Below are 12,878 nucleotides of genomic sequence, written 5' to 3' on the forward strand. Positions count from 1 at the left end.
TCTCATTGTTGTTCTGAGACAGAGTCTTACTCCGTCGCCCTGGCGTCATGGCTTACAGCATCCTCAAATGCTTGGGCTCAAGCGATTCACCCGCCACAACGTCTGGCTAGTTTTTGTATTTTTGGTAAAGACAGTGTCTTATTCTTGCTCAGGCTGGTCTTAAACTCCTAAGCTCAAGCAATCTACTTGCCTCAGCCTTCCAAAGTGATAGGATTACAGGTGTGAGCCGCTGCACCTTGACATAGCTGATGTTTTGAATGTATGATGGGCATTGTGTTGCCATGCATGCACAACCTTAGTGCATGAACACCGTTGCCAAAGTCACTGCTTAACCAAGGCTTTCTGCAGAGTTCTGGGAGCCAGGTTCATCAGGGGTGGTTCCAAATTTCCCTGAAAGTAAAGGCCACATACCCATCTCCAACTGTCATCTCCTGGGATGATTTTGTCTTCACCCTGGTCTCCAGGGCTGACCTGGCTGGTTTGGCTACTAGGCAGCTGTTCCCACCCTCCTGAGCTTTATTCCTCAGTGAAAAATGTAGTGGGGAGAGTGAGATTAGAGGTTATAGAATAAGGAGATTACGGCCTTGGCTCTTCTTCAGTCAGGAGTCAGAATACACAGCTCAGCTCCTGTCCACTGTAGGACATACGGACTAACACTGAGCAGTGCTTCCCAAACTCAGGGCCACAGAGGCAGTCACGGAGATCTGTGGTGCTATGTTGATTTTTTTGTTTTTTGGTTTTGGGTTTTTTTTTTTTTTTTTTTTTTTGAGACAGAGCCTCAAGCTGTCACCCTGGGTCGAGTGCTGTGACATCACAGCTCGCAGCAACCTCCAACTCCTGGGCTTAAGCCATTCTCCTGCCTCCACTTCCCAAGTAGCTGGGACTACAGGCACCTGCCACAACGCCTGGCTGTTTTTTGATTGCAGCCGTCATTGTCCAGTGGACCCAGGGTGGATTCAAACCCGCCAGCTCAGGTGTATATGGCTGGCGTCTTAGCCGCTAGAGTCACAGGCGCCGAGCTTATGTTGATTTTTTTTAATTTTGTGATCTAAAAAGTTGTTAAAAGAAAATTTTGGATGTTTTGGAAGACCAGCTTATCACATAGCACTACTGTTTGATTTTGGTGCCCAAGTATGTTGGGAGCGTCAGCACCCACAGTCTACCAGAAGGGAGAGTATGACTCAGACAGAATCTGCAGGAGTGGGAGGGACCTCCGGGGGGGTCTGGGCATCTCTCTGTTTAAGAAAGTCTGGTATGGGGCGGTGCCTGTGGCTCAGTGAGTAGGGCACGGGCTCCATATACCGAGGGTAGAGGGTTTAAACCCCACCCCGGCCAAACTGCTGTGTCTTTAAAAAAAAAGTCTGGTGTGGGCCAGGCGAGGTGGCTCACTCCTGTAATCCCAGTGTTCTGGGAGGCTGAGGCAGGTTTGAGACCAGCCTGAGCAAGAGTGAGACCTCGTTTCTAAAAATGGCTGGGTGTTGTGGCGGGCACCTGTAGTCCCAGCTACTTGGGTGGTTGAGGCAAGAGAATTGCTTGAGCCCAAGAGTTTGAAGTTTCTGTGAGCTATGATGCAACAGCACTTTACAGAGGGTGACAAAGTGAAACTCTGTTTCCAAAAAAAAAAAAAGTCTGGTTGGTGTGTAAAGGGCCCTTGTGTTTAGGACAAGGACAATGGTTGAGTTTGAGTTGGGCTGTAGCTTTGGTTACAGCTGTTTTTATTTATTTATTTATTTTATTTATTTTTTTTTTTGTAGAGACAGAGTTTCACTTTATGGCGCTAGGTAGAATGCCATGGCATTACACAGCTCACAGCAACCTCCAACTCCTGGGCTTAAGCAATTCTCTTGCCTCAGCCTCCCAAGTAGCTGGGACTACAGGTGCCCGCCACAACACCCGGCTATTTGTTTTTTTGAGAGTCTCACTATGTCACCCTTGATAGAGTGCTGTGACATCACAGCTCACAGCAACCACAAATTCTTGGGCTTAGGCAATTCTCCCGCCACAGGCACCCAAGTACTCCCAAGGCTTCCAGGACTACAGGTGCCCACCACGACACCTGGCTATTTTTTGGTTGTAGTTGTTGTTTGGCAGGCCTGGGCTGGGTTCAAACCCACCAGCTCTGGCGTATGTGGCTGGTGCCCTAGCCCCTGAACTATAGGCGGCAAGCCAGAGCTGTTTTTGTTTGTTTGGGGGTTTTTTTGTTTTTTGTTTTTTTGTTTTTGGCCAGGGCTAGGCTTGAACCTGCCACCTCCGGCATATGGGACCAGTGCCCTACTCCTTGAGCCACAGGAGCCGCCCAAGAGCTGTTTTTATTTTTATTTTTATTTATTTATTTTTGAGACAGAGACTCACTATGTCACCCTTTGGTAGAGTGCTGTGGCGTCACAGCTCATAGCAACCTCAAACTCCTGGGCTTAAGCGATTCTCTTGCCTCAGCCTCCCATGTAGCTGGGACTACAGGCGCCCGCCACAACACCCAGCTATTTTTTTTTAATTGCAGTTGTCATTGTTGTTTTTTAGTTGGCCTGGGTTGGGTTTGAACCCACCACCCTTGGTGTATGTGACTGGTGCCGTAACCACTGTGCTACGGGTTCCAAACTTAGGCTGTTTTTTTTTTTTATTTTTTTTTATTTTTATTTTTTTTTGTAGAGACAGAGTCTCACTTTATGGCCCTCGGTAGAGTGCCGTGGCCTCACACAGCTCACAGCAACCTCCAACTCCTGGGCTTAAGCGATTCTCTTGCCTCAGCCTCCCGAGTAGCTGGGACTACAGGCGCCCGCCACAACGCCCGGCTATTTTTTGGTTGCAGTTTGGCCGGGGCAGGGTTTGAACCCGCCACCCTCGGTATATGGGGCCGGCGTCCTACCGACTGAGCCACAGGCGCCGCCCCAAACTTAGGCTGTTTTTAAAGAGCCTGTATCTGTCCTACTCAACACTGAGTCTTCAGCATGGCGCCGTCACCTCAGAAGTGTCTGGGCTTCTCCTCAGGGCCTCCTGAGCCCACAACACCTGCTCCAGGCGAGCTCCTTGTTCTCTGTCTGGTGATCACATGTGTTGAGCCCAGTGAGCCTTAGTGCTTGCTGTTATTCCTGCATGGGGCACCTGTCTCCGACAGCACAGGGCCACTGCTCTCACTGTTTGCCCTCAACTCCTCTGGGGCCCACACTGGCCACCCTAGCTGAAATCACAGCTGTTGCCTTTGGCTCTCAGTCTACTCTTCTTTAAAACAAGGGTGATGCTTACATCTGGTGTAATGAGGTGATGAGTTCCTGGGAAGCACATGGAGTGGTGCTGGGCCCGTGGAAGATGCCCAGGACGCGTGAGCCTTTCCTGTCCCAGTGCACGTGCACAGAGGCCATCTGGAGGCAGTGTTCCTCTTCTACTCTGGAAACTTCTTTGTTAGAATTCTTTTTTTTTCTATGAATATATATTACTTTGGTTTGTTTTTTTTTTAATTATTTTTTTTTAGTTTTTTTTGAGACAGTGTCTTGCTCTGTCACTCAGGTTAGAGAGCAGTGGCATTATTGTAGTTCACAGCAAACTCAAACTCTGGGGTTCAAGGGATCCTCTTGCTGCAGCCTCGCCACAGGCCCCTGCCACAATACCCGGCTATTTTTTTTTTTTTTTTTTTTGGAGAGACAATCACTGTTGCCCAGACTGGTCTCTAACTCTTAGCCTCAAGTGATCCTCCCATCTCTGCTGCCCAAAGTTTAAGGATTACAGGTACGAGCCACTGAGCCTATTCTACTTTTGTTATTTTTTAAAGCCAGGGGCCTCTGGTATTCCTATACAACTAGATTTCTCATCACCTAAGCCACTTATGAAGAAATGGCTTTCAGTTCAGCATCTCTAGCTTGGTAAGTAGGATGCTGGCCATGTACACCAGAGTTGGTGGGTTCAAACTCAGCCTGGGCCTGCTAAACAACAACAACACCTGCAATCGAAAAATAGCTGGGTGTTGTGGCAGGCACCTATAGTCCCAGCTACTTGGGTGGCTCAGGCAAGAGAATCGCATAAGTCCAAGAGTTTGAGGTTGCTGTGAGCTATGATGTTGGGCACTCTATGGAAGGCGACATAGACTCTGTCTCCAAAAAAAAAAAAGAGGTGGCGCCAGCCGCGCAGATGGCAGGGTGCCAGCCACATACACGTAGGGTGGCAGGTTTGAACATGACCCAGGCCTGCTAAGCAATAATGACAACTGCAACCCAAAAAATAGCCGGGCATTATGGCAGGCACCGGTAGTCCCAGCTACTTGGAAGGCTGAGTCAAGAGAATCGCTTTAGCACAAGAGTTTGAGGTTGCTATGAGCTGTGACGCCACGGAACTCTACAAAGGACGACAGCTTGAGACTCGGTCTGAAAAAAAAAAGAAAGAAAGAAAAAAAAAGAAAAATGGCTTTCAACCTTTAACACTGACATTTTTTGATCTGTTCCCCATTTTAAAGGTAACAGATTGTACGTGGTTTCAGCCCCCACTGCACAGCAGTACCTCCTGTCACACACCACTCCTTTGTTTTTGTTCCAGTTTCAAAGCTTGCCTCTTGGTTAGAAATTTTTTCCAACTTTTTAATCTGAAACTTTTAAATATACAGAGAAATTGAAAGAATTAAGTAGTGAACATTCATATACCAATCCCTAGAAAGAACAGGTAACATTTTGCCATATCTTCTTAATTACATATGAGGGGGCTAGTTCCTGGGATATTCAGAAGGGCACTTCAGCCCTATGGCTCTGGAGCCTGTGTCTCCTCAGTGTAAGGGCCCTTGCCCTGCACTGCACCACCACACTCCCAGGAAACAGTCATAGGCCAGTCAGATGCACTGTCCAAGCCAGACTTCTCTGTGACTTCATAATGTCTTTAAGAGTTTCATTTTTTAATTTATTTTTTAAGAGACAGAGTCTCACTACATCAGTAGAGTGCCGTGGCGTCACAGCTCACAACAACCTCAAACTCTTGGGCTTAAGTGATTTTCTTGCCTCAGCTTTCCGAGTAGCTGTGATTACAGGCACCTGCCACAATGCCTGGCTATTTTTTCGTTATGGTTGTCATTGTTATTTTTCAGGCCAAGGCTGGGCTAGAACCCGCCCATTTCCATTCTCTCTCTCTTTTTTTTTGAGACAGAGTGTTGCTATGTCACCCTCGGTAGAGTGCTGTGGCATCACAGCTCACAGCAACCTCAAACTCTTGGGCTTGAGTGATTCTCTTGCCTCAGCCTCCCAAGTAGCTGGGACTACAGGCACCCGCCACATCGCCCAGCTAATTTTTGGTTGGAGTTGTCATTGTTGTGTAGCAGACCCAGGCCGGGCTTAAACCCACCAGCTTCATTGTATTTGGCTGGCACCCTACTCCCTGAGCTATTGGCACCGAGCCCAACCATTGTCCTTGTCCTAAACACAAGGGCCCTTTACACACCAACCAGACTTTTTTTTTTGGAAACAGAGTTTCACTTTGTCACCCTCTGTAAAGTGCTGTTGCATCATAGCTCACAGAAACTTCAAACTCTTGGGCTCAAGCAATTCTCTTGCCTCAACCACCCAAGTAGCTGGGACTACAGGTGCCCGCCACAACACCCAGCCATTTTTAGAAACGAGGTCTCACTCTTGCTCAGGCTGGTCTCAAACCTGCCTCAGCCTCCCAGAACACTGGGATTACAGGAGTGAGCCACCTCGCCTGGCCCACACCAGACTTTTTTTTTAAAGACACAGCAGTTTGGCCGGGGTGGGGTTTAAACCCTCTACCCTCGGTATATGGAGCCCGTGCCCTACTCACTGAGCCACAGGCACCGCCCCATACCAGACTTTCTTAAACAGAGAGATGCCCAGACCCCCCCGGAGGTCCCTCCCACTCCTGCAGATTCTGTCTGAGTCATACTCTCCCTTCTGGTAGACTGTGGGTGCTGACGCTCCCAACATACTTGGGCACCAAAATCAAACAGTAGTGCTATGTGATAAGCTGGTCTTCCAAAACATCCAAAATTTTCTTTTAACAACTTTTTAGATCACAAAATTAAAAAAAATCAACATAAGCTCGGCGCCTGTGACTCTAGCGGCTAAGACGCCAGCCATATACACCTGAGCTGGCGGGTTTGAATCCACCCTGGGTCCACTGGACAATGACGGCTGCAATCAAAAAACAGCCAGGCGTTGTGGCAGGTGCCTGTAGTCCCAGCTACTTGGGAAGTGGAGGCAGGAGAATGGCTTAAGCCCAGGAGTTGGAGGTTGTCATAAGTAGGCCTGTCACCTCAAAGACAGTTCCATAGCTGCTGGTTCTTACACACACCCTCCTTGGCCACAACGTATTGGAAGCCCTTTATCAACTGTTCTGTTGTGCCCAGTATACCACGTGGCTCCTGGCTTCCCGCTCTGCGGCAATCCCTTTGCTACCTTCCCCACAGCCCTCTCCAGTGCTCCCACCTCCTCAGGTTTTCCAGAGTCTACCCTGCATCCCCAGGTCTAGTCTGGAACAGAGTGCCTTGCTGGCTTTCAAGGAGGACATCAGGCCTCCTCCCTCACAGATTGCCGAGTTCTGGACTGGAGCCTGCACCCTTCCTTTGACTGTAGAAAGAACAGGTTTGTGGAAGAACTCCAGAAATACAGATAATATTAAAGAAGAAAGGAGGTTAGGTGCAGTGGCTCACGCCTGTGATCTTAGCACTTTGGGGGCCAAGGTAGAGTTGAATACCAGCCTGAGTGACATGGTGAGACCCCATATCTACAAAAAGTTTTTTTAAAAATTGGCTGATCTGGTGGCTCACATCTGTAGTCCTAGCTACTTGGGAGGCTGTGGCAGGAGAAGCCCTGAGCCTGGGAGTTTGAGGTTGCTGTGAGCTATGATGACACCACTGTACTCTAACCTGTGAAGCAGAGCAAGACCCTATCTCAAAAAATAAAACTGGAGGCTTGGTGTCCATAGCTCAGTGGTTAGGGCGCCAGCCACATGTACCAGTGCTGGTGGGTTCGAACCCAGCCTGGGCCTGCTAAACAAACAAAAGAAAACATAGCTGGGCATTGTAACGGGCCTCTGTAGTCCCAGCTATTTGTGAGGTTGAGGCAAGAGAATTGCTTAAGTCCAAGAGTTTGAAGTTGCTGTGAGCTATGACACCACGGCACTCTGTCGGGGGTGACTAAGTAAGACTCTCAATAAAAATAAATACACAAATTAGATTAAAATTAAAAAATAAAGAAGAAAAGAGAAATCCCTGGCAAGCCAGCCACTCAGAAATAATCTTAGATACGTATTTTTTTAAATGTGTATCGTTACTTACTCATTTTGCATTTTCTTCACTTGACATAGTGAATGAGTTCTTCCTATTTCACCAAATAGTTTTCTTGTAAGACTTATATTATTAATATACTCTTGCTTATTTAAATGCCCCTTTCAGGGCCGCGCCTGTGGCTCAAAGGAGTGAGGCGCTAGCACCATATGCTGGAGGTGATGGGTTCAAGCCCAGCCCTGGCCAAAACCTGAAAGAAATCAAAAAGAAAGAAAGAAATGTAAATGCCCCTTTCAGATAGATATTTTGTGTTTTTCTATTTATTTTGCTGTCATAACAAACGTTACAACACTTTATGCCTAAATCACTTGGTTAGGGGGATAAATTTCCTAGAGAAGGGATTTTGTGTGAAATAGATGTGGGGATATTTAGAATTCTTGATGCATCTTACCAAATTGCTTTCCAGGGAGTGTTGTGCCATTTTTCAGTCATGCTGTGTCCCTCGCCTTCGAGTGATGGGTGTTGTCTGTGCTGTCTCTGGCCTCGCCCAGGGTCATAAGTGTGTGGGCGGCAAAGCTGCTCTCACTGCGTATTCATCTTCCCTATCCTGGGGCTTGGTTTCCATGAGGATCGGCCTGTCCAGCTGGGCCTGAGCATAAATTTAGCCATTTTACATCACTGGTAAATGACTCCCTGTCTCACACCAGGCGTGGGTCACTGTCTGCAGCAGAGACAACAGGGGCTTCAGCCCCTCAGCTGCTCCCGAGCAAATCTGCCTTAACCTGTTTTACATATGGGGCTTCTGCCCGAGATGACTGCTTGGAAAAGTTGTGCTGCTGAAAAAGATTAGAAAGCCACTTCTTCTACCTGGCTCTCAAGAGTCTCACAATCTCTCTGCCTCTCCAGTTACGTCTCTCCCTCTGAGCTCCAGCTCTCATAGTGGTTTGCCTTTCTCTCAGAGCTCCATGCCTCCCACAATCCCAAGCTTGGGACCAGATGCTCCTCGTGTCTGCACAGGCTGCCCTCTCTCCTGCCTGATGAAGCTTTCCTTACATGTTCACTGTGAGGCCCACAGTACCTTTCCTGGGAACTCTGTCCCACCATGACTGTTTGTTCTCCTGCCTCTAAGCTAGACCGAAAGCTCTCTGAGTGCTGGAGCGGGGCTTTTGACCTGTTAGGCACAGTGCCCGGCACACATTAGGTACTCAGTGAGTGAGTGAATGAACTGCTCATGTTTATTGGTAGGATTTCTGAGGCAAATCAGTCACTGCGCAGTATACCTTTTCCTACCTGGTCTGACTGGATGAGTCACAGACAGTGTCCTTAAAGAATAAATCTATGGTTGATTCCATATCTACAGGTGTTAGAGTTTTATGAGAAAATAACCTCTTTCTCCTTCTCTCCTTGGCATGTCAGCTCACCCGACGATTGCCGCCCATCAAAGAAGCTAAGCCTCGGTTACAGAAGCTCTTCCGGGACTTCTGGCTCTATTCCGTGCTCATGGGATTTGCTGTGGAGGGCTCAGGTAGGGCACAGCTCTCTGCCAGGGAAGACAGAGTGTGGAGTGAAAACAAAGGGGAAGTTGCACCAGCCTTATGATGAGTGTGAGTGTGTTCCAAGTGAGTCCAGGTGCAGCTGCTGCTTTCTTCAAGTACTTGAAAATGTTACCCTTCCCAGATGTAGTTTAGGGTGTTGAGATCGCCATACACCTTAGGAAAAACCTGCCATTCTGTGTCCCATTTGGGGGACAATTGTCTCAAAGAAAGGACCTTTGACTCCAGGAATTGTCAGAGTCAGCCCCACTGCAGAACTTCTGGACTGAGGCACCTCACTTAATGTTCCTCTTTTACAGGACTCTGGCCAGAAGAGTGGTATGAGGGGGTTTGTGAAATAGCTACCAAGTCCCCCCTGCTCACTTTCCCCAGCAAAGAGCCACTGCGATCCGTCCTCCAATATAACTCAGCCATGAAAAATGACACAGTCACCCCTGTAAGGATTCTTGTCTCATTTTTGCCAAGCTCCCTGGGATGATTGGGGTGGATCCTTTCCTTGTCTTTTTCAATGCATGTTGCTGCCTATGGGGACCTGTTTCTACTGGGGAGGTGCCCATGAGCCCTTGAGTGTTTCTTTCCTTTCAGGCTGAACTGAGTGAGCTCCGCAGCACCATCATCAACCTACTGGACCCCCCTCCTGAAGTGTCCGCCCTCATCAATAAGCTGGACTTTGCCATGTCTACCTATCTCCTGTCTGTGTACCGGCTGGAGTACATGAGGTACACAAGCCTTCACCTCTATGCTCATCCACATTCTTTATTTTTGAGCCCTTCTAGGCATGGGACTTTTTTCAGTTCCTCTCGAGATGTGCACACTTTCTAAAAATCCAACAAAAACACTCTCTGCTTTCTCATGTACCTTCCTTCATGAGCACCAAACGCCATGTCTAATAATACCTCCCAGTATCTGAACTTCACCATCGCCCTTCTCTCATAGGGAACAGGCTTTTGCACAGTCTCAGTCCCGGTTGCAACTCAGTCCACTGACTGGACAAGGGCCCCTCAGGAGCAGCCCTTATTAGGCATGGCTCTGAGACACACGTTGAGCTGGTTTCCAGAACCACGGTTGAGTATAAATAGCAAATGCAGTGTGGAATGGAGCTGGCTTCAACAAATCCTGCAGGTAGCCCAGTGACCAGGATGTACCTGTAACCACAGCAGTCCTTACAACTATAATGCCTGCTGGGGTCTGTAATTGTCATTGTGAGGGCATTGTGAGTGCTCATGCCGTGCCAGGGACTGTGCCATGTTATGTATATTGATGCCCCCTCCGTGCTGTTATGTGCCCGTTGTACAGATGAGGAAACTGAGGCACTGAGCATCTAAGCAGTTAGTTAGACTAGTAATCTCTGATGTGGATCGAAACCCAGTTTCCTAAACACTGCCATGCCACCTCTCGTAATCAAAGCTGGAAACAGCAGCCAGGGTGCACAATGCCCAGCTGCCTGTGGCCTGCCCCTGTGGCTCAGGTTGTACAACACGTCTGTGGCAAGGCCCAAGGCTCCCTGGAAGTGCAGCCAGACACACTAGCTATAAAGCAATGGTTCTCTGTCATCAGGAAAAGGTTAAGTTGCGCCTAACTTACTTAAGTCACAGGAGGGGTGCAATAAATTATAGAATCATTTCTTTCCCAGATGACTTAAACAAGAAATTGTTCTTGAAAGGAGGAATATTTGAAAACAACACTATTTCAACCTTTCTTTAGTGCCACTATAGACCCTCTTTTAAAAGAAATCGTACTTGAGGCCAGGCATGGTGTCTTATGCTGTAACCCCAGCACTTTGAGAAGCCAAAGTGGGAGGATCACTTGAGCCCAGGAGTTTAAGGTTAGTCTGGGGTGACATAGCGAGACCCCCCATCTCTACACAAAGTGCAAAATTTAGCTGGGCATGATAGTGGTTCGTGCCTGTAGTCCCAAGTAATTGGGAAGCTGAGGTGAACTCAGGAGTTTAAGGCTGCAGTAAGCCGTGTTCCCACCACTGTCCAGCCTGAGCAACAGAATAAGACCCTTGCTCTGTTGGAGAAAAAGAAGGAAAAGAAATTATACTTGGAAATGTAATATATAAAGTAGATATTTTGGTTACATGGGAATGCACCCTGCCCTCCTGCCTAGTCCCATTCTCCCTGCCCTTGGCAGCCTGCCGGCCACACAGCAGCAAAATGTGCAAACCAGTGACCTGCTCTCCACAAAGCTCTATAAGGGAGCTTTGACTTGTTGTTTCTTTATTGTAACTGTTTTTTAATTTTTATATATTTTTTATTTTTGTGGGGGTTTTTTGTTGTTATTTGAGATTCATTGAGGATACAAAGAATTAGGTTACACTGATTGCATTTGTTAAAGTCCTTCTTATAATTGTGTGTCCCACCCCCAAGAGGTATGCCATACGCTGGTATTTTTTTTTGTTTTTTTTTTTTTTTTTTGAAGGGTAGACAGGATCTTGCTCTGTTCCCCAAATTGTAGCTCACTGCAATCTGGCACACCTGGGCTCAAGAGATCCTCCTGCCTCAGCCTCTCCAGTAGCTGGGACTACAGGCATGTACCACCATGCCTGGATAATTATTTGTTTGGTTTTTTTTTGTAGAGACAGAGTCTCACTTTATCGCCCTCAGTAGCGTGCTGTGGTGTCACACAGCTCACAACAGCCTCCAACTCCTGGGCTTAGGTGATTCCCTAGCCTCAGTGTCCCAAGTAGCTGGGACTACAGGCGCCCGCCACAACACCCGACTATTTTTTGTTGTTTTTGCAGTTTGGCTGAAGCTAGGTTTGAAGCCGCCACCCTCGGGATATGAGGCCGGCACCCTATCCACTGAGCCACAGGCACCGCCTAATTATTTGTATTTTTTATAGTGACAGTGTCTCACTTTGTTGCCCAGGCTGATCTTGACTCCTGGCCTCCAACAGTCCTCCCAGTGTGGCCTCCCAAAGTGCTGGGATTACAGGTGTGAACCACCATGCCCAGCCATAAATGTCTCATACATTCAGTTATAAAACTTGCAAAATGAGTGGAGGGAAAAAAACATTGACCTTACCACCATCCCGTATAGCCTGTTTGGATAGCTCCTTGTAATAATTTTTCCAAAGAACATTAAAAAAAAAAAAAAAAAAAAAAAAAAAACAAGACAAAACAAAGCCAAACCAAAACAGAGCAAAAATGGTTTTAATCCTGGCATGTATGGATAGAAGAGAGGTGTCTGGACCCCTCTGGGCTTTCTCTGCCTTCCCCACAAGTGTGCCCCCGAATGGTGTCCTGAGGTTCTCAGAATGAGCTCTTGAGTGTCCTGGCAGAGGAAGAGTCTAAGAGGTTTAGGCCGCTCCCTGGAACCCAGCTGCCAGTCTTCCCACCAGGTCTCTGAGAGCACTCTGCTGTCACAGAGGCAACCCCAAAGCCTTTGTTCAAGGCTTGTCTCAGTTTCCTGGCTGCTGGTTATTGGGATAGCTTTAAAACCATAAAGTGGAAACCATGGGGAATCAAGTGAGAACTTGTGTCTGTCTGTGCTCAAGAATGCAGGTGCTGAAAGCCCTGCCCTCCTAAGGCTTCACACCCCATAGGCTGGTACAGAGGCCCATGGATGTACCCCATTGTATTCCTGCTGTCCTAGTGAGTTAACCACAGGCATTTCTTTCCTTTTTTCCCTTTTCCCTTGAGGTTAAAAACATTTTTTATTATAAAAGTAAAAATGTGGGGGCGGTGCCTGTGGCTCAGTGAGTAGGGCGCTGGTCCCATATACCGATGGTGGCGGGTTCAAACCCAGCCCCGGCCAAACGGCAGCAAAAAATAACTAGGCGTTGTGGTGGATGCCTGTAGTCCCACCTACTCAGGAGGCTGAGGCAAGAGAATCGCTTAAGCCCAACAGTTTGAGGTTGCTGTGAGCTGTGACACCACACCTCAACCAAGAGCAACATAATGAGACTCTGTCTCAAAAAAAAAAAAAAGTAAAAATGTGAACCTGGCATGGCAGCTCATGCCTGTAGCCCTAGCTACTCAACATGCTGAGGCAGGAGCATTATTTGAGGCCAGGAGTTCAAGACCAGCCTGAGCAACATAGCAAGACCCCGTGTCTTAAGGCAAAAAAAAAAAGAAAAAAGGTAAAAAATATATGTGATACATAAAA

At 47.7% G+C, this 12,878-nt stretch overlaps 1 protein-coding gene across 4 annotated transcripts in view; it reads left to right on the forward strand.

The window, feature by feature from the left end:
• PI4KA (phosphatidylinositol 4-kinase alpha) overlaps window positions 1-12,878 on the forward strand; it is a 138,494-nt gene that overhangs the window by 75,332 nt on the left and 50,284 nt on the right. For all 4 annotated transcript variants that reach the window (XM_053587410.1, XM_053587407.1, XM_053587408.1 and 1 more), the window contains 3 exons: window positions 8,630-8,738; window positions 9,066-9,202; window positions 9,352-9,485. In XM_053587410.1, coding sequence (XP_053443385.1) covers window positions 8,630-8,738; window positions 9,066-9,202; window positions 9,352-9,485 — 380 coding nt within the window. The remainder of the gene's footprint in view (window positions 1-8,629; window positions 8,739-9,065; window positions 9,203-9,351; window positions 9,486-12,878) is intronic.

This window comes from Nycticebus coucang, chromosome 4 (genome assembly GCF_027406575.1).
Source record: "Nycticebus coucang isolate mNycCou1 chromosome 4, mNycCou1.pri, whole genome shotgun sequence".
Classification (NCBI taxonomy): Eukaryota; Metazoa; Chordata; class Mammalia; order Primates; family Lorisidae; genus Nycticebus; species Nycticebus coucang.